Below are 21,832 nucleotides of genomic sequence, written 5' to 3'. Positions count from 1 at the left end.
GAACAAAAAAACAACGACATTACTACTTATATGTGTATTTTACCATTTGAAATGCTGTATCTGTTAACAATAATCATTAATAGTGTAAAATCTACATTCATTTAATAAAAACAAATGCACACTGGTGTATTTCCACTAACTCCACATCCAAAACCACCACCAGAGGTCACTATGGCTTTGTGTCATGTTGCTACTTTCGTCCATTGTTCTGTAAAAAAGCCATGTCATGCAGATCAGAGTTTAATCTTGAATGTCTTTGATTATGACAAATGCACAAACCTGACTTGTGGGGTCTCCGAGTAGATTACATATATGTGGTACAATTTTGCTCAGGGTTAGACCTTGGGCACCGTATCTGAAAAACAGAAGCGATAACAACAGGGAGGGTGGCATTAGTGCATCATGGGGTTTGTGGTGTCTTTGCCAAGTTCAGCTTTAATGGGTGATCTTCAAAGAATGTGCTGCTTCATTTTCATTTTAACGACTTAGTATCTCTACTCAGCAAAAAATTCAACTACAAGTGGAAATTTTAAACATAAACATCAAAACTGTGTTTATGCTGAATGAAAGGTACAATATCCAGACTGAGAGGACAATGGGACTTACGTGTTCAGAGTTGAGATGAGACAGAGACAGACTCCCTCTCTGGTCCGGTTGTTTTTGTGTTTGAAACCCCCTAACATTCGGTCCCATATGTACTGTGAAGGCAATCCAAATGCAATACTTTCAATCTAATACAATTAAATGCCAGCTAATCTCATTATGAGACCTCCCATCAGCTTTTTCATGAAGCAGAGTTCAATTCATTAACTAAATGTCTCACAAGGGTGCTTCTGAAGCAGGTTGTTCAGATCTTACATTACAAATATTGTTTAGGCTGTCGTGATATTTAAACACAAGGACAAAATATAAAGACGTGTGCTTGTGGACATAATGCACCGTCTACACACAAGAGGACTGTAGTGTTAGCTTTAGAATGGATCAAACATCCTGGAAGTAACATTTAGCCTAGATAAACACAAATACTACCTGAGGGGTAGCTGACTGCTCCATGATCTTCAGCAGCAGGGTTTGATCTTGGTCTCTGACTTGATCTTTGGCATCGCCTAACCGATCTATCAAGCTAGGTAAAACTGGAGATTGAGAGAACAGAGATTAGATATTAGGGATGTGCAAAGCTATTTTCATTACTAATTAGTCAACTAGTTGGAAGCGTCAAATAATTTGAGACTGAAGACCTTCAGATTTCTCACAGCAGACAATCTGAAGCCTGACAGTGATGGCCTTGAAGTTCATTGATGATTGCAGTTAATGTATTACAAAAGCAGTTTAATGACTGCAGCAGTGATGCTTTAAAGCAGATGAATTTTAAGAAACAACTTCTCAGAGGGTTTCAGTTTATGCTGACAGTTTCAGCACTTAAAGCAACACTCTGTCAGCAAACTCAAACCTTCCGCAGGAATTTGTGTATTTTCATTTAAGCACCACTGCTTAAAAAAAAAAAAAAAGAAAAATCTTTAGATAAGCTATAACATGAAAATAAATTGTCATACAACGATCATTACTTTTTGTGATAAAATCTGACAGAAAATTTTGTACACATATAGGGCTAGATTTACTAACATCTTGCACCACCGCAAACCTCCTTTTGACGTTAAAATAATACTGTCAGGATTCACTAAAGACACGCAGTGAAGAATTAGCACCGAAAAGGCGTGGATAGTTATTTTTGCGCCTGACCTTATTGAATATGGATTTGTAGGAGTTTCCCTTTCAGGCACAAAATTTATAGGAGATTTACTATCATTTGCGCTTGTCAAATTGCTGGTATTTGTGCCATTATTTAACACCCAAAATAATCATGTCTTAAAGCAGGCGCTAATTTGCGCCGCTCCTGGTAGATTGCGGTGGTCATTATGGAAATGACCTGGCTGCGTCTGTGTTCTTTAATATGCGTGTTAGTAAATCACCCACAGAATTTCCCCCTCCCATCAGTGCTTTTATGGAATTGCGCTCTAATGCTAATTTGCCCTGTTTAGTATAATTGGCTCCTAACAAAGTCCATTTAAGACAAGTCATTTCACTCGGCCGCCATCTTTGAAACGCCTCTCAGGCATTCAAGTGCAGCTCCTATCTCTTTGAATAAAGAAACATATAATTCTCCAAAACTGTTCACTAAGCTCACGATTAAATTTCAAATTTGAAAACACCAATGAAATTTGACAACAGGCTCATAAAACTTGTTTATTTCATGTTCAAATACCGCAAAAAAAGCTTGTTTTTGATGCTAGACCGGCCAATGCGCATGCGCTGCCTGTTTCTATCCACCTTACTTTTCAATGCGGAAGTAAGCTGTTTTCTGGTAATGTGTTAGACGTCCGGTTCATAATCCACCGAATTTGCCAAATGCAGTAAACGGTAAAACAGTTTGCACTACAAACCAGTGTATTCATAATTAAGATAATACATTAAAATAATATGGCAAGACACACAAATTTGCAATATCAAGCAGCAAAATGAGCTTTTTGTGCAGCTAAAAATAGCTGGAAGTGGATGAGATCAGAAGCTAGACACAAAAAAATTACAAATGACTGCACCCACTCTTATGGGAAAAATAAGGTGGATAGGAACTAGAGCGTCTAAGGGCAGCTGCACTGACGCGATGACTTTACTAATCAAAGATTGGCTCTTTTGTTTAGAAGGCCGGGGTTATTCGCCATATTGGGCGTTGCACTTTCTCCCATTCATAAGTAATAAGAGTGCACAGTATTTCTATATACTGTATGAAGTCTATATATGAAGGTATTCATATTCTTACCTGTACCAACTTGGGGCCGAAATCGGTCCTGTAATCTTGTCACTAAGGCAGATAGAAGGTCCATTCCCAACAAAGCCAACTGAAGATAAAAAAAAAGCATAAAATTAAAGAGGGACAATTTTTTTTCTAATTAAATGTGTGCATTTTAATTTAATTTAAATGTGTGTGTAACATAGCATTATACAAACACTTTAATTAGCTTAAAATCTTTAAGTAACATTATAATGTCATTGCTGATTCAAAGTATCACAAAGAACAAAGGATGTAAGAAGGTACAATTCATGAAATGGCCACCCCTCCCCCCAAACCTGAATGAGTAAAGGATTATGGGTAACAAATCTGAGTCTGACTGAGCAAACATTTCAGCTGAATCCAAAATAACATTACCATGTCACAATAATGAATACTAGTATTAAAAATACTACACATTCACATACAACTTGAAGATCAGTATGGTAATGTCACTCTCTTAGTCTAAATGAGTATTGCAAAGGATTATGGGTAACAGTCTAGAAATCTCAGTCTGAATGAGTAGTGCAAAGGATTATGGGTAAATCCCTAACATCTCATTTATGTTCTCCTTTCTCAGCCTTTTTTGACATTACAGCCACCGTGTTCTTTTCCAGTAAAGTTCATTACACGTTTAAACACATTTCACTCCAAATGGTCAACAATTTGGTCTTTCTTTTACTCCAACCATCACAGAGAAGACTGGCACAAAGCAAACAGACAGCAAATGCTCCGCCCAACCACTTAACTTTCCTTGTCTTGGGGTTGAGGACTGTTCAATGAGCGTATAGTGAGAGCAGGCCTGCTAACACCATATTCGACACGATCGCATCACCTGACTTCTTGAAGTCAGATAATGGTGCAATTTTTGGAAACCCTTAAATAAGTTAAATGATAATGCAAATCTTCACAAACAAATGAGTTTTCAATAAAGACTGGGATCTGTTTACTCCACCAGTGGAAAAAGGGGAAGTGCCTGGGAAACCAATTTGAACACAGTCATTATTTTCACAATTTTCTTTAATGTCTAATTTCGCATTTAAAGTTTATCTCCTGACATTTGTCTAGTCCTGCCCTCTTGATTTATTTTACATATGTATTAGCCAGCTGGGTTTGACTCTAATATATCTACTATAACAAGGTCACGATCCTTTGTTCTTCCCATACAGAAAATGACTGTAATTATGTTGGTGACACCCAGGACTGAGACACAGATACACCACATCAGCTGAGAAGAGCATTAAATGCCTTAGAGGTGGTGTAAAAAAGGCAAGTCATATCATGAGGCACTGGCTAGCACACAGCTGATTTCTTTGTTGTCCTCCTTAAAGGGATAGTTTACCCAAAAATGAAAATTCTGTCATTAATTTCTCACCCTCTTGTCGTTTCAAACCCGTAAGACCTTTGTTCATCTTCATATATATTTTTGATGAAATCTGAGAGCTTTCTGACCTTGCTTACACAGCAACGCAACTACCACGTTCAAGGCTCAGAAAGGTAGTAAAGACATCGTTAAAATAGCCTATGTGACATCAGTGGCAGGCCTGCTCTCACAAAGAAAACAACAACTACTTTAGTCAACAACTTCTCTTTAAGATTCCAGACAATTATGAAGATCTGACCACACCCATTATTTACCCAAGGACCTCCCACTCCCCCACAGTAATGTAAACCTGCCTCCTCCCAATGTGCAATCCAAAGCATCTTCTCACCAGAAACCTCCTGTTTCAGACCGTCTTGGCTGCCAAATTTAAACATACCCTATCCTGCTATTTATATCTCTCCTATCCACCACAGTCAAAGAAAGGAGCCAAGGACTATTGTTCTCCTTGCTGAGCTTTTGTTTCATCTCCCTGTGCTTTATTTTGCTTCATTCCTTCCTCTGTTTCCTCGTTAACGGTTGATAGGAAATACACAGGAGCGTGATCGATCATTCCAGCTTCTGCTCCAGGCTCAAATCAATACCAAAATAAACTATTACATAAGTCTATGCAGACTCCGTCACACCTGGCCAGACAAATGGCGAATAGCAGGAGAGAAGAGGCGTGTATCTGTCAGAACACACTAACGAGACAGATCTGTTTCACGGATACGTGCTCATTCTCCTGGTTTCGTCGTCTTCAATTATCAGTTCAACAGCGCCTGTACATCCCTCACTAAGGCAGAGGTGCTTAACCTTTTTTTGGTGCATGTCCCATTTTAAAAGGGGTCATGAGGAATCGGATTTTCCTTGATAGTTCATTGCAATAATAAAAAAGCTTTTCAGTCAGAGTCAAACATGCACTACCAGTCAAAGGTTTTTGAACAGTAAGATTTTTAATGTTTTTTAAAGAATTCTCTTCTGTTCACTAAACCTGCATTTATTTGATTCAAAATACAGCAGAAGCAGGAATAATGTGAGATATTTTTACTATTTAAAATAACTGCTTTCTATTTGAATATTTTTCAAATGTAATTTATTCCTGTGATCAAAGCTAAAAATGTTTGCATCATTACTCCAGTCTTCAGTTTTACATGATCCTTCAGAAATCATTCTAATATGCTTATAACATCTGTTATTATTAGCAACATTTAAAACAGTTGATTCATATATCAAAATTTATCTGAAATTAAAAGCTTTTTTAACATTATACACTATACCATTCAAAGCTTGCAAAATATTCAAACATTTTTGGAAAGAAATTATAGAAATTAATACTTTTATTCAGCAAGGATGCTTTGATCAAAAGTGCTAAGACATTTATAATGTTACAAAAGAGGTCCATTTCAGATAAATTCTGCTCCTCTGAACTTTCTATTCACCGAAGAAACCTGAAAAAAAAACTATAATGTTTTTTGAGCAGCAATTCAGAGTATTTAATTCAGCTTTGAAATCACAGGAATAAATTACACTTTAAAATATATTCAAATAGAAAATAGTAATTTTAAATAGTAAAAATATTTCAAAAAGTTCACAGTTTTTTGCTTTACTTTGGATCAAATAAATGCAGGCTTGGTGAGCAGAAGACATTAAAAAAAAAACATAAAAAAAAAAACATTAAAAACCATACTGTTCAAAAACGTTTGACTTTTTGGTTGAAACTAGTTTGAAATGGTTAAAAAATGTATTATTAAAACACCTATGTGATTGTGTCACTGCCTTCCTTATTACACAATTAAGCTATAACACAGGATGCTACAGATGACAAATGACATCTTAATTTTACCAGTCATTTTCATTACTATTGACTTTTCTTTTTAGCTTACTGAAAAGCACCCTGAAAGCCCTGTTATGAAAGCAAAAAAACTCATTCTGCATGAACGTCTAGCATGGATCGATCATTGTTTCTTATGAAAACAAAGGTTCTGAATCATCAAGTTCACCTTTGTATCCGGTTTGTTAAAGCCTACATATTTTATGCCCAAGACATACTGCATTTTTTTATACACCACCATTTTTAATGTTTTTGAAAGACATCTCTTATATTCACCAAGGCGGCATTTATTTGATATATTTATTTATTTATAACTTTGGAACACGTTACCGATCCATATCAGAACTGCACCGACATTACATTTTTTTTAAAGGGGTCATCGGATGCAAATTTCATTTTTACATGTTGTTTGAATATCAATGTGTGTTGGCAGTGTGTACAAATCTACCCTATAATGATAAAAATCCATGCAGTGGTTTTTAGTGAACCTATAAAAATAATATTCCATTTTGCTCATTTGCATTTAAAGCAGCCTCAACCAGAATAGGATGATTTTTGCAGAGCTGATTTTGGCAAGGTAAAAAGGGTGTTGTTTTACACTGCCATTGAGAATTTTTAACCAAAGTATATTATAGACTTCTCATTAAGACCCTAAAGAATCATATAAACTTGTGGAAAATGGGCATCCGATGACCCCTTTAAATCAAAGTTAAAAACATATCTATTCAACATAGCATATGACTTGTGATGTTTTTTGTTGTCTGTTGTTAGCTTGGTCTGTATATGTTTTTATAAGTCTTATAGAACATTGTACAGCACACTGGTCAACTGTAGTTGTTTTTAATTGTGCTCTATAAATAAATTGAGACTTGAGTATTAAAACTTAAAATTTGTTTTGGATTTAAATATATTTTAAAATGTAATTTATTCCTGTGATGGCAAAGCTGAATTTTCAGCAGTCAAATGATCCTTCAAAAATAATTCCAATATGCCCATTTGGCGCTCACAAAACATTTCTTATTAGAATCAATACTAAAAAAGCAATTTTGTGGAAACTGCAACATGTTTTTCACAATTCCTTGAATAGAAAGTACAAAATCACAGCATTTATTTGAAATAGAAATCTTTTGTATCATTCTTAATGTCTGTACTGTAATTTTTTAATCAATTTAATGCATCCCTGCTGGATAAAAATATTGATTTCTATCCCCAAAAAAAGAGAGCATACAGAAACTAGAGCTATAAAACTGATGCTCTAAAAAAATGGGGAAAATCCATAAACGACACACAACTCTATGCAACCCCAAGGCTGAAAACCTCTGCACTACGATTTCTTTGGTGGTGTGTTACCAGGATCATTCCAGATTGATGTTGCTGGTAAAATAAGGTCGTCCCAGATCCTCACAGGAACGGCGTCCTCATTAGGCCTGTCCAAATGGGAGGACTTTATCCAGGCCAGTGAGACCGCAGGACTAAATGGTCTGCAGGGCACAGGGTGAACACTGCCTATTGAGGTAATCAGTGTTCAAACTGAAATACTACTGAAGACAATGCTTAAGTTAGTTCATAAAAAATGTGTTAGCCTAATAAAGGTCTTTCCAGCTAGGATGCATCGCTAAAGCTATCAGGTTTCACATTTGCATAAAGCTGAACTCTAGCTAACTTTGTTTCATTGCCAACAACCACTATCGATCATTACACTAGCTCAAACAAGAATCTAGTTTTGCTCTATGCTGGTTTGCTCATTGATGCCAGCATTGTGAGCACTCCGTGATTTTCCATGAGTCAAGAAAAAACAGCTGGGTTAAAGTCAACAGGCCCAGACACGGATGCAAGAAATCAACATAGGCCTACTCTCCATGCACCATTATTATTATCATACCTGCAACCACACCACAACCAAGATTAAGTAATGGCCGTGCACTCTACATTAGCCTCGTATTTTGGGAGGATTGTGAGATCAAAGGTTTTTTTATTAGATAAGCTGGTCTCAGGTCAGTGCTTGAGGGAGATTCGAGGCCATCTGTAATATAAGACTAATGTTACACCACAGCTGTTCTCAAGTAGTAGAGTGGCTCCTGAGTCACTGGTAAAAAGGGCCTGAGGGACGTCAGGAGCGGCTAAGTGGAGTCTGAACAGAGAAAACGCCTACGATACTGCAGGAGAAACAGAAAACCACACCACAGCAGCACGGCAAAAGAACCACCGGTACTGAACAACACTTGCATCACCAGACACGTTCTCTGCCTGATTTTGTTTTGAGAAACACCTGAAATGAGAAGCCTTCTCATCCTACACAACATAAATGCCTCCCACTACACTTAACCGGCTCTTCCATCACTGCACGGTCACGTTCTCGGAAATGAGAGGAAATATTTCGCTGCTCACAAGAGTCCTTATGATTAATGTGAAACTCCAAAGAGGCCCAAAACATCCTAAAATAATAATAATAATCATAAAGTAGCCCATACAAAGAAATAAAAGTCATTATTCACTGAAAAATCCCAGAAAACAAAAATTAATTACAAGCTAAATCTAAGTCTCCCAAGGGCTGTCATCCTAAATAAAAGTTAGTGATTACATAATATATGCGTGTGTACTGTGTGTATATATATATATATATATATATATATATATATATATAAGGGCTGTCAAACGATTAATCGCGATTAATCACATACAACATAAAAGTTTGAGTTTGCCTTATATATGTGTGTGTACTGTGTGTAATTATTATTTATAAATAAATATATACAAATTAATGTATATATTTGAAAGAAATATATTAACAATGTACAAAATATTTATACTTATATAACATAAATTATATAAAAATATAATAAATACATATACGTCAATATTTCTTAAATATATACATTAATGTGTTTGTATTTATATATGCATAATAATTAAAGATAAAATACCTAATTTCTGTGACTGAAATATGAATCACTGCAACAGTGCATAAAACAAAAAAAATGCATAAAACTGATGAATTTTTTTTTTAAATACCACTCCCTTAAGCATACTGTTGCAGTGATTCATATTTCAACCACAGAAATTAGATATTTCATTTTTCATTTCATTTCATCATAGATATTTCGCAAAGGCCTTATATCACAAAAAATCTATTTAAAGAGAAGTGTGAAAAGTTAAAATTTAGGCATATATATATATATATATATATATATATATGCGCTCAACAACTCAAATGGAGCCCAGGAATTATATATATATATATATACACACTATTTAATTTTATTTATTATATATACATATATATATATATATATATATATATTATATTTTTATATTTTGTATTTTTACACTAGCACTAATAGATGCTAATTTGGCTAGGTAAAGGAGTGCAAGTTTTTAGAATACAAAGGTGGACTAAAAGCACATCAGGGGAGCTGTTAAGATCTTCAGAATGCTCATGGGACTGATTACTGCAGGCATGATCTCTATCAAAACAACATGCACAAGCCACGAGGAACTAAACAATCAAGTCTACATCAAAACAAAAATCACGTAAGAATGAATGGGACTTGTTCGCTGTTCGACACCAGGGCTGAAAAGTTATGCAAGAAATCACAACCAACAAGCAACAGAACAATAACAGTGCGGGTGAGCTAATTAAAATTTCATATTAAACGAGGCATCGCTCAAAGCACCAAAAAACATCACGGTCCTTTCTGTGACCACTATTAAACCACATCCATATTTAAACATGCATGAATTTGAGAGAGCTTATCAGTGCTGCCCTGATCCCGACCCCATCACCTTCCCCTTTATGTAAGAGGGAGAACACAGAGCACCGTCCTCACAGAGATCACTGTGGTTCACTGGGCTGCAGAACTGTCCACGGGCTATTTAAAACCTTCGGCAAGTGTGCTATAGACAACAGCTCTCATATACGAACAGCACTGAACACACTATCCTCTGTAGAATGAGAAAACAAACAAACAACAAAACAAGCTCATTACTTGTTAGTACAATAAATGTTGCTGTGTTGCTCTAAAGCTTTTCAAATTAACCAACCCTGCAGCGCACTAAACAGCTTGTGGATCTTGATAATGCCGTCACTAAGAAACTGTCCTCATAAAACAGCATATTTTTAGAGAAAGGAAAAACAACTTCAGAAGAAACACCCTGAGGGAAAGAAGAAACTTCTTTTTCTGAGCGTTAACCCTTCACTATGGCAGTACTACAGGACAGTGACCGTATCAGATGATACACTGGTAGCTTGGTACTAAATATTTATATTAATTTTACATATGATTTACACATTACTGTAGTCATCCACTGGAATGTGACTTTCTTGTGAACACAGACGACAGTTAGCGGAAACTGGACATTGCGGTTTATAAATATGGATATGGATAGTTTTCTTACACAAATGCAACAATTTGCTTCAGAAGGCCTTTATAAACACCCCGGAGCCGAGTGGAGCACTTTTTATGATGGATGGATGCACTTTATTTTGCTTCAAAATCTCAACACCCATTCACTGCCATTATAAAGCTTGAAAGAGCCAGAACATTTTTAAACTCTGATTGTATTTGTCTGGAAGAAGAATGTCATATACACCTAGGATGCCTTGAGGGTGAGTAAATCATGGGGTAACTTTCATTTTTGGGTGAAATATCCCTTCAGGGCTCTATGTTTACTTTCCTTTTTAGGAGCACTTGTGCTCCCAACTTTACTTAAATTTAGGAGCACAGTCCAAATTTCAGGCGCACCTTCTAATCAATAATCAAAAAAAAAAAAATCTGGTCAAAAATTAGGTGATATTTGACTTCTTTATGTGATTTACAGGGGAATTTAGTTTTTGTCTTTGTAATGACATTTTTCTAACTTTATTAAAAGTATGTCATCTTTTATGTCAAACTTTTAAAAAATTACATTTTATAAGCTTTTTAAAATTTCTAATTAAAACAACAGAATAAGAACAAGTACAATAAGTTACCAATCAAATAAAACCAGTATTAACAAAATTAATTTGTACTACAGAGGTGGCACAAAAGAACACAAAATTGGCTTGTAGGTGTATTTTCATATGTTTAATGAAGCTCAGAGGTGGCATGAGTGCAATCAAATTCATAAATTCATGTTAAGTTTAATGTTTTAAAAACGTTTTGAAAAATATACTTTAAAAAATAAACTAAAACTGCCAGTCACTGATTTAATTACTGAATCATTCATTCATTTGATTTGTTTAAACAGCTGATTCATTCAGGAATAAAACAAGTGACTGTCTTTATGAATGGGAAATTCAATCACTGACTCACTAGATTTGTTTAAAAACGCATGTTCATTCATAAACTAAACAACGCTGTGTTTGAACGAAGAAGGCTCAGTTGTGACTTGTTTCACACTATGATGTTAAAATAGTGTTCAATAGGCAATAGTGTTATAGTCAGATAATGTAAGTCACTTAATATTAACTTCTTATTGAACTGTTGTATTAAATCAATATCTTATTTACAAACTCCCTTCAAAATGTCACTCATATCAGTTCATCGCGATCTCACAAAGTTCCATTATAATCAGCAAAGCTCTCTACACTGAACAATGAATATCTTATTTACACTCTCTCTACACTTTGTTTATGAAAGAATTTGTGAGATATGTCTGTGATACATTACTCAACGTTGCAAAAACATGTAGAAACCTTTGACGCTTCCCTCAGCACAAACACAAATATGCCGTTCGGGTCAGTCGCACTGCAGCTACTTTATATTTTTTCATAGTCGCACGCAGCAGTTTTCAGTCACAAAGGTTGTGGCAAATCCACTTTAGTAGCATTCAAATGATTTATTTGATTTTTTTTATTTTTCATTTATTTTGACAAGACACTGTGCAAGTAGACTGACAATAGCCACAGAAAGGCAAGCAGCAGCGACTATGTCCGACTATGACAATCTGAGCATTTCCTTTTTCCTCACAATAACATGCCACACAAGCCTACACTTAGAGGTCAGAGGAAACTTTCCAGCTACTTAGAATATACACTCAAGAATGTCCTCAGGCAAAGCGGGGGCCGTCTTGACACAGCGAGAAAGGAATGTGGACAATCTTCGCCAACAAAACGGAAACCTGATGAAGGCAGAACAACTACAGCTGATATCCAGCAAAGAGCATTTCCTCTTATCAAACACACACATGCAGCTTTCACGACAGCAGGTGCTGACCAGCGCAGGAAATTTGAAGTCAGCTGAGTGTGCATGAGTCTAGTGTGCATCAAAGGCAACTTTCTCTAATCCATCAAGCTGCTGGGATGTCCAAAACCAGTGTGTGGTCCGTGCAAGTCATGACATAGGTAAAAAGGCAAGATGCAGAAGTAAGCATGACTCCATTTGTAGACTCATTCTCTAAATAACAACTTGTATACTCAAGCAGTGAGAAAGAGAGACAGAAGGTGGCTCAGCAAAAGACTGTGTGTAACCGAACAGACATGACAAATGACAAACAACAGCAGTTACAAAATGAAAGAATTACCAATAAGAAAAAGACAGAACTCAGGAGACTGTGGTTGTCACTGTGGCAAGTAAAAGTGTTTTAGTCATTTGTGCTGTGGAAGGGCAGCTGAATTAACAACTTTTGACACTCCCTTCCCTCACATCCACATCAGCACCTCTGCCACAACCATTCCATCTCACTGCTCGAGCAAGACTGACAAAGAGATGTCTGCGCAAACAACAAAGACGTGCGCTATGCTCAGCGATCAGATCAGCCTTTCAGAGGGCTAAAGTCTATATGGGCGTGAAGTTCAGCTCCATTTCCTTCATAAGCCTGGGCGAGCTGATAACACACTGGTTGTCCTGTTGTGATGGGGGTTTGTTTGTGATACAGCATACTGTGATCCAAACTACTACCTCTAGTGCTGACAAAATGCTGTTTTACAACATTTGACAAAAAACAAGGCTCGTTTACTACTTTATCAGTAACATTTTAAATTTTACACATTCTCACTGTGTTCCTCAGTACAAAATTTCAGTAGTCAGTACCAACACCAGAAGGGCCTTTTAAAATCCTTTTTTTTTTTTTTTTCCAAATTCCATTTTTTTCCAGATTTCACTTTTTTTTTTTTTTTTGCATTTTTATAGACTGCTTTAATGGTTAAATTAAATATCACTTATCAAAAAGCACATATAATTAATTGAAATCATGAAACGTACACAATTTATTAAAAGTTTAACAAAAATTGTTAAAATCCCTATGAAATAAGTTTTTTTTTTCCTCTCTCAAATTAGTTTTTACCAAATTCTGTGTTTTCCACTAATTTTCCCCCATTCCATTTAAATGGTTACATTCAATTTTAATAATCAAAAGTATTTTTTATTACTTTTTTCCAGAAATCCTATGCTGTGTAAATTACATTTTTCTAGTAAATAAATTTAGGTAAATAGCGTAAACAGCAGAAGTGAGTATAAGTTTTTTTTTTTTTATGAATCTTTGCAATCGCCTTTCCTATAACGCGCTAGTTAGCAAGTTTAGTGGCTAAACGCGGCTAAAGTAAACAGAGCACAGCTTGTCACTCCACAGAACAAAGGGACGGGGTGAGCAGAGCTCATTTGCATTTCAAGTAACATGCAACAGAATGGACTGATTTCTGCAGAGCTAAAGGTAAAGAGGGTGTTGTTTTACACTAAAATTAAGAAATTTTAAAAGTATGTTATAGACTTTTCATTAAGATCCCAAAGAATCATATCAACTTGTGAAAAATGGGCATCCGATGACCCCTTTAAGCTTATGTGTTTGTGTACTCATATGTTAAGGTGGCATTCATTCACAAAGAGACACGTAAAACATGCAGGATTCATATTTAAATAATATTTTTAGAATATTAATATTCAGACACTAGTCCACATCACATTTCGATTAAAGTGTACGGAAATACTTTTAATTTATTCATCCAAACTTTGGCAAATAACGGAACATTCCGCAATTGACCCAGCGCAAAAACCCACCCTTCTTAGTTACTGTTACTTAGTTACTGACAAACAATACCGCTCTCACACTACACCATGTTCTCACACAGTGAAAAATACATCGCGGAACAAAGAGGAAACTGACAACACGCCAACAGACACAACTTAGCACGTTACTTCTGCTATGAAACAGTCTCAGCTTTAAAATGTTGTCATGTTTTAAGAAATTCAAACAATAAATATAATTTTGTGGATCTTTAATGTGTCATGACAGATCACTGTATTGCCTTATTAGATCAATCGACACGTGAAGCGATCGTCTTTTTTCCTTTACTTAAAGCAGAAAAAAAATGAATGAACATCAGAATGTATTTCATTTCAACTCCGGGAAGACGTTAATACACACAGTTTTTTTTTAAGTCCACCACAGTTAATCTACTCTCCTGTCTGATTTGTTTGGTGGACAGAATAGTGAATTTGGCATTATGATTGGGCAGATCTCCTGTCAATCAAGCTGTTCGCGAAGGGTTAATTCTGTCTGCATTTTCCGCATCCAGTAAAATTCTACTCTTTCTGTACCAATTTTGGTACCATTTGAAAATAAAAAAAATTACATATATAAACTTGTTAATCAATGCTATTAAAGGGGTCATCGGATGCTAAGTTCACTTTTACAAGTTGTTTGAACATTAATGTGTGTTGGCAGTGTATGTACAAATCTACCCCATAATGATAAAAATCCATGCAGTGGTTTTTAATTAATCTGTAAAAATAATATTCCCTTTTTCAAATCGAGCCATTCTCAGATCCCTGTTGTTGTGGCGTCACACCGACAGAGGCCGCTCCCACGATAGTTGGTTGACATGAGCGTTTTACCTCAGATCAGCTGCAACAGTCCGTCCTCTTTGTTTTGATGCCGGAGCAGGGATGTAAATTAGACAAGAATATCTCTGATTGAGCGATTGTTGTGTTGCTGGGTGTAGTAATGAACATAGTGGTCGCCATTTACTCCTGACATCTGAGCCGCTGAAGATGCAGTGGATTATGTTTGTTTGTGAAGGGAATGCGCCTCCCGATCTACATATATCTATGTTCACGCGAATCATTTATGATCCAGCTTCACTTACAGCAGAAGTGAGTATAAGGGTTTTTTTAATGAATCTTTCCTAATAGTGTGCTAGTTAGCAAGTTTAGCAGCTAAACGTGGCTAAAGTAAACAGACTCGTCTCTCCACAGAGAGAAGAGAGGGGCGGGGCGAGCAGAGCTCATTTGCATTTAAAGCAGCCTCGACCAGAATGAGATGATTTTTGCAGAGCTTATTTTGGCAAGGTAAAAAGGGTGCTGTTTTACACGACCATTGAGAATTTTTAACCAAAATATATTATAGACTTTTCATTAAGACCCTGAAGAATCATATCAACTTGTGGAAAATGGGCATCCGATGACCCCTTTAATAATTGTAAGCACAATTTAACTAATTATACTTTTCATTCATTGATTTTGTATGAAAAAATACACTGGAAGTCAATGAAAACCAAAACCGGCTACCACCATTCTTCAAAATATTTTCTTTTATGTTTCACAGAAGAAAAAAACAAAAGTCAACAACATTAGTGAATGATGACAGAATTTTCATTTTCATTATCCCTTTCAACACAAACAGTCTATTGTTTCATAGTAATGTGTACTGAAACATTCACTGAATCTGACAGGTGTTCTTGGCACAGACTGATACCTACTATAAAATATGGTTTCTCTGGTCTGATCAAGCACGAGTCAACAAAGAAATGCTAACTGCCAGACAAACGGATGCTTCAGTGTTCTGTTTGCCAAGTAGGCCTTGATGGGTCAACATTAGTTTCAGATTCTAAAAAGCAAACAATTGAAGGTCTGTAAGTAGGTTTAGTGAGGCTGTTCAGCTCCAACGGACTTCATTAGATGCCTCTACATAAAGGGAAGCATTGACAGAGCACAATGACAGAAAGACAGACAGACAGACAGAGAGCAGAGAGATACAGAATATAAGATAGAAAGAAAAGGCAAAAATTAGGAAGAAATCCAGCTCAAACAAACTGGTAGAATTTCAATAGGTTTGCCAAACACGGTTATAAAATTTGATGAAACAGAATCTAAAAAAGCAAAGATGAAATCTGCTAAAACATCCTGATTTCTGCACACACAAATTATTGTCAAAAGTCTAGACTATGGGAAGACACTTGATATGACTAAATATTAAGATCAATGCTTGAGATCCTTATAGCCCTGATTCTACAATTAAATATGTTCACACAAAAGGAGAATAATAAGGCTATTCTCTTGTGTGTGTATAGAAATAAGGTGTCATACGAGAGAAAATGACATCCACCTCAACCCTGTGCTTATATAACCAATATGAAAAACGTGAGGATGTACGTACAATGAACTCAGATTAAAACTAGGTGATTATACATTGTTGGGAGGAAAATGATTTTAAACCCCATTCACTGATTGTGAGCAATGATGGTCGTGTCTTAACATGATCTGAAGCTCCTAACTATATCTTTTCTAATTTTCCAACACAAAAACAAATAATAGCATATGATGAGCTATTATTATGTCATAGAAGCGCATTCAGAGAACAGAAACCACTCATTCAGTAAGACTGATAAAAGCACAAGGCCAAAGAGATGGGTTACATAAAAAGATAGCGCTATTTTCCCCACAATTTAGTTACAATACATGCGTACACAAAACCACAGGCTGTTCTGTTCATGCTCAAGCACTGGAACAGCACATCTAATGCAGCGGCATTGAAAAGAATCAAGCACAGGAAAAATGGGTGAATTCAGAGCCTTTGTGAGATGTTTTGCATTTGTCCAGGAAAGAATAAAAATAAAGTCTAACTATGAAAAACAATTTTTTAAACACAAACAAAAAGGGGGAATTCAGAGCATTTTTACAGGATGCTGTTTGTTTTTTTATATGGAAAGTATGCAACAAAATGCAGAATAAAATGAAAATAAATAAATAAATAAATAAATAAAATAAAATAAATATAATTTTTAAAATGCATGGAATCTTTAATAAAAAAAAATGGGTGAATTCACAGCACCTTTCTGGGATGTTGTTTAATTGTGAAGTATGCAGCAAAATCAGAATAAAAAAAAAAACAATAAGATAAAATATACACTAACAGTCAATTACAGTCAGTAATCTTTTCTGCTCACCAAGCCTGCATTTTTGTAATCAAAAATACAGCAAAAGCAGTAATTTTGTAAAATATATTTTTACTATTTAAATAAACTGCTTTCTATTGGAATATATTTTAAAATATAATTTATTCCTGTGATTAAATGCTAGATTTTCAGCATTACTCCAGTCTTCAAAGTCACATGATCATTTAAAAATCATTCTAATATGCTGTCAAATGGTTAATGCTGTCTAATGTTTAATAAAAACTAAATACAGTTTTATGGATGTTAAGAAATATTTATGGTTGGAAAATTGGATTACCTGATAAGAATTGACCCAATTTAGTCAATTCAAAACTACTGACAATAATGAAAGTTATGGAAGATCATTTTAGGCCTTGAATGCAATGCACGTGACTCTAAAATAAACTCTCTGATGATTTTAGCAATAAATATTTGAGAGGTTAAAAGCTGCAGGAGTTTGGGGAGAGAGGAGAAGGGAGAGCAACAGCTGGGCAGAGAGACAGAGGTGGAACGCTGCCAACTAAATCAGAGTCTCGTCTTCCGGAAGCTTTAGTAGCTTAAGTGAGACGGACTACAGCAGCCGCTCTCCGCATGCAATCATTCCCCCACTGTACTCTGGCATCCCATCACCCCCTGCGTCAACACCATCATGGCGCTCTCCTACCGCCAGCCTGGCTCCGTGCACATCACACGCCGTTCAACGACAGGCAAGTGGGCTGCACGTGCTAGCTATCATACTGCAGTGAGGGTGGGAGGGGGGGGGAATCATCCGCAGCTGAGGACTGAAGAGTCGGCAGTGCTGTGGTGTTCAAAAAGAGAGGATGGAGTGATGGAGTAAGGTGAGGAGACACGACTGTAGGAGCTTGAAAAATGCAAACTGACAAGACAGAAAAAGCATGAAAAAAAGAGAAAGGAACCCGTGAGAACAGAAAAGATACAGTGAAAAGATGATGAGCCATTGGATGTTCTGCCGTTTAATTAAACCAAGTGTATAAGGGAATTGCTGATCTTCACTTCTAACTATCCACTAAAAGTTAGTTATTTTTAAAATAACTGTTCTCACTTTCTGTGATGGCAAAGCTGAATTTTTGGCAGCCATTATGCTAGTCTTCAGTGTCGCATGATCTTTCAGAAATAATTTTAGGCTCAAAAAACATGTTTTTTATTATTACTATCATATGCTGAAAATATTGATAGTTGTTCATGAGTCCCTTGTTTGTCCTGAACAGTTAAACTACCTGCTGTTCTTCAGAAAAATCCTTCAGGTCCCACAAACTCTTCGGTTTTTCAGCATTTCAGTGTATTTGAACCCTTTACAACAATGACTGTATGATTTTGAGATCCATCTTTTCACACTGAGGACAACTGAGGGACTCATATGCAACTATTACAGAAGGTTCAAATGCTCACTGATGCATCAGAAGGAAACACAACGCATTAAGAGTCGGGAGATGAAAACATTTGGAATTTGAAGATCAGGATAAATTTTACTTATTTGTGTAAATGTAACTTATTTGTAAACTTATTTGTGTAAATGAAAGTATCTTCTGTATCTTCTGAAGGGCAGTACTAAATGAAAAAAATATTATATTTAGGCAAAATAAGAAAAATGTAGACATCTTCATTCTGTTCAAAAGTTTACACCCCTGGCTCATAATGCAACATTTTTCCTTCTGGAGCATCAGTGAACATTTGAACGTTCTGTTATAGTGTGAAAAGACGGATCTCAAATCATACGATCATTGTTGGAAAGGGTTCAAATACACAAAAATGCTGAAAAACCAAAGAATTTGTGAGACCTGAAGGATTTTTCTAAAGAACAGCAGACAGTTTAACTGTTCAGGACAAACAAGGGATCTATGAAAAAAAACAGCTGTGGATCATTTAGGTAACAACACAGTATTAGGAATCAAGTGTATGTAAACTTTTGAACGAGGTAATTTTTATGAATACAACTATTAATTTCTCTTGTGGACTATATGTAAATTTCTTTTATGTAAAATATCTTAGGAAAGTACTAAATAAATAACATTCATTTTGCATAATCCTCCTTATTTTGGTAAAGATTCTGCAAGGTGTATGTAAACTTTTGACTTCAACTGTATCAGTCTAATAATATTTATGACCCACAAAAATATTTTTTAAAAAGTCAACAGTTCAAGCAGAAATGTGCGAAATATTGAACTAAAATAATCACATGGAAAAACATTTTAACACCATTCATTTCTTATCTTATGTCCGTTTTATTTTCCTGAATTCATTCTTGCACAAGCTGAAGCATGATGACATAACATGCAGGGTCCACATGTACCACCTACCAAATATAGGATGACTTCAAGTCGACATTCCAGCGTACGCTGACTAAACAAACATTACAAGAGGTTAGGCGGCCTACTACACTTTGAGCCTCGCTCGAATGACAACAGCAACATTCTCCACTACAGCGGCTGATAAACAAGACATGAGGCTGATAAATGTTTAACTAACATGGACATACTGTAAACACATGGCAATGCTAGTTAAATTGTTTTCTGTCTGTTTACTATGTTTCTCTTTCTGTTTATTATTAGAGACAATTATAAGAAAGCCAGCTGCAGGAAGACTTCTTAAAAACGGCCCTTTTAAAAGCAATCGTTTTTCCATTCACTAGAGGGACTTACAACCCATTTTATTTCTATAATGTGACATTTCAGAATGAAAGGAATACTGAATAAGAATGCAGGGTGGGACTTTTTAATCTGCTGAGAATTGATTTAATCGGGAAAAGGTTTCTATAGTTTTCCTTGGGAATAATGTGCATAGACCAATCATTCACAATAACACCAGGGCTGCATTTCCCAGAAGTATCATAAGCCTTGCTTATAGAAACAATTCACACCAATGGTCTCTATGATCACAATGCTTCAGGGAAATGTAGGCATGTGTCTGAACTAAATGTGGTCAATTTCTCAAGAGATTTTAAGATGTAGGCTAATTTTTATTTTTTTTTAACCACAAAATTGTTTTATCCAATTTAAAGTTTAGTTTAGCATTAAGCGTTAAAAAAAACATATATATAAAACAACAAACCATTTACAAAAAATGAATTAGCAATTAAGCTGGCAAAGCTATTATGCCAAAAAGCTCATGCCCAGTGCTACATAACTTTTGTTTTGGGAATATGGAAAACAGTTAAAAAGGCAGAAAAATACTGCATGTTTTTGTCCAACTTCTGAAGCAAAACATAACCCTTAACAATAAAGGGAGGTGCCGTACACAACAGTTGCTTTCTATGAAAGTCACATCTAGCCCCCACTATTATGAAGTCAAGGGTGGTACAAAGGACACAGGGCTTACATCAGCCGCATGAAAAAAAAAATGACAGTCTCTTGCCCTCCTTATCTCCCCCCTCCATTTTCCTCTCTCTCTCCAGTTGGCCACATTTCCTCTGTAAGCTGCTTAAAGACAGAATATTCTGCTGTTCTTAAGCAACTTGAGGGGTTTGCTACAAATTTTCTTTACTTGCATTTACAGTACTGGGTGACGGATATCAGCCCTCATTGTGTGAAACCAGAGCTGTGCGCCATTCAGTTTAACTGAGAATACATGATGTTGAATTGAGTTTAAATAGCATAGAGCAGAAAATGCTATCTGCGGATGCAGAACTGTAATTCAAATTGTAATTCAAACCTGTAAGACCTTTGCTCATCTTCGGAACACAAATTAAGATATTTTTTGATGAAATCCAAGAGCTTTCTAACCCTGCACAGATGGCAACACAACTGACACGTTCAAGGCCCAGAAAGGATTGTTGAATAAAGTCGTTATTTTTGTTTTCTTTGCACACAAAAACATTCTCGTCATAAAATTATGGTTCAACAACTTCTGTCACATGGACTATTTTAATGATGTCCTTACTACCTTTCCGGGTGGTAAGAAATGTTGTTTAATATTGACTAAACAACATTTAATTCAAATATTCACTTAATCTTTAATATTGGGCCATTTCTTTATCACAGAAATGTTACAGCCACTGTCCTTTTTGGAATATGTGGACATCAAAACATGTAAACTCAAAGTAAAGGTTTGAGCTTTTATTTTGAAATCACGATGAACAGTTAGCATATTTAGAAAGCTACTGATGTGTTCTCCTGAGTTTGCGTAGATTTATAAATGATTTACCTTACAAATCTGATGAAATGGTGCATGTTGTGTTCACAGATGAATTTTAAAATAAACCCACACTAACACGATATGCAGAGATGGAGTTTGAGATAGGGCTGTGCAAATAATCGGATGCGATTATCATGCCCATTTTGCTAATCACGGAACCGGCATTACTGATGTAATGTGCATGATGATCGCATCCGATTATTTGCACAGCCCTAGTTTGAGATGCTCCGCACATGTACATGAGAACTGTTTGTATGTAGCAGCATTTACTGTAAACAGAGCTGCTCTGACACATACTTAAAGTGCTCCTATTATGCCTTTTCAAATATGACCTTTCAAGCAGTGTCATGTAGCTGCATGTGAACATTAACTATCAGCAAAGTTGTGACGCCGACAGTGCACGATAACTAAAGTTATTGTCTATCAAAAAAAAGAGTCATCAGGAATTCGAATCTTATTCTGTTACGGCTATACGTCACGAAGTAACACATCTGCATAATCTCCGCCCACATTCTACGTCGCAAAACAACT

General features: G+C 35.8%; 1 protein-coding gene and 1 non-coding gene across 2 annotated transcripts in view; one reads left to right on the top strand and one right to left on the bottom strand.

The window, feature by feature from the left end:
- clasp1a (cytoplasmic linker associated protein 1a) overlaps window positions 1-21,832 on the bottom strand; it is an 85,462-nt gene that overhangs the window by 55,345 nt on the left and 8,285 nt on the right. The window contains 4 exon segments of the mRNA XM_051118691.1: window positions 280-355; window positions 607-698; window positions 1,030-1,133; window positions 2,819-2,897. Coding sequence (XP_050974648.1) covers window positions 280-355; window positions 607-698; window positions 1,030-1,133; window positions 2,819-2,897 — 351 coding nt within the window.
- LOC127171482 (U4atac minor spliceosomal RNA) lies at window positions 3,575-3,703 on the top strand. The gene has a single exon (XR_007828523.1). It is a non-coding gene; the product is annotated as a U4atac minor spliceosomal RNA (small nuclear RNA).

Source organism: Labeo rohita, chromosome 9, assembly GCF_022985175.1.
Source record: "Labeo rohita strain BAU-BD-2019 chromosome 9, IGBB_LRoh.1.0, whole genome shotgun sequence".
Lineage (NCBI taxonomy): Eukaryota > Metazoa > Chordata > Actinopteri > Cypriniformes > Cyprinidae > Labeo > Labeo rohita.
This window is presented reverse-complemented; position numbering and strand designations above follow the sequence as displayed.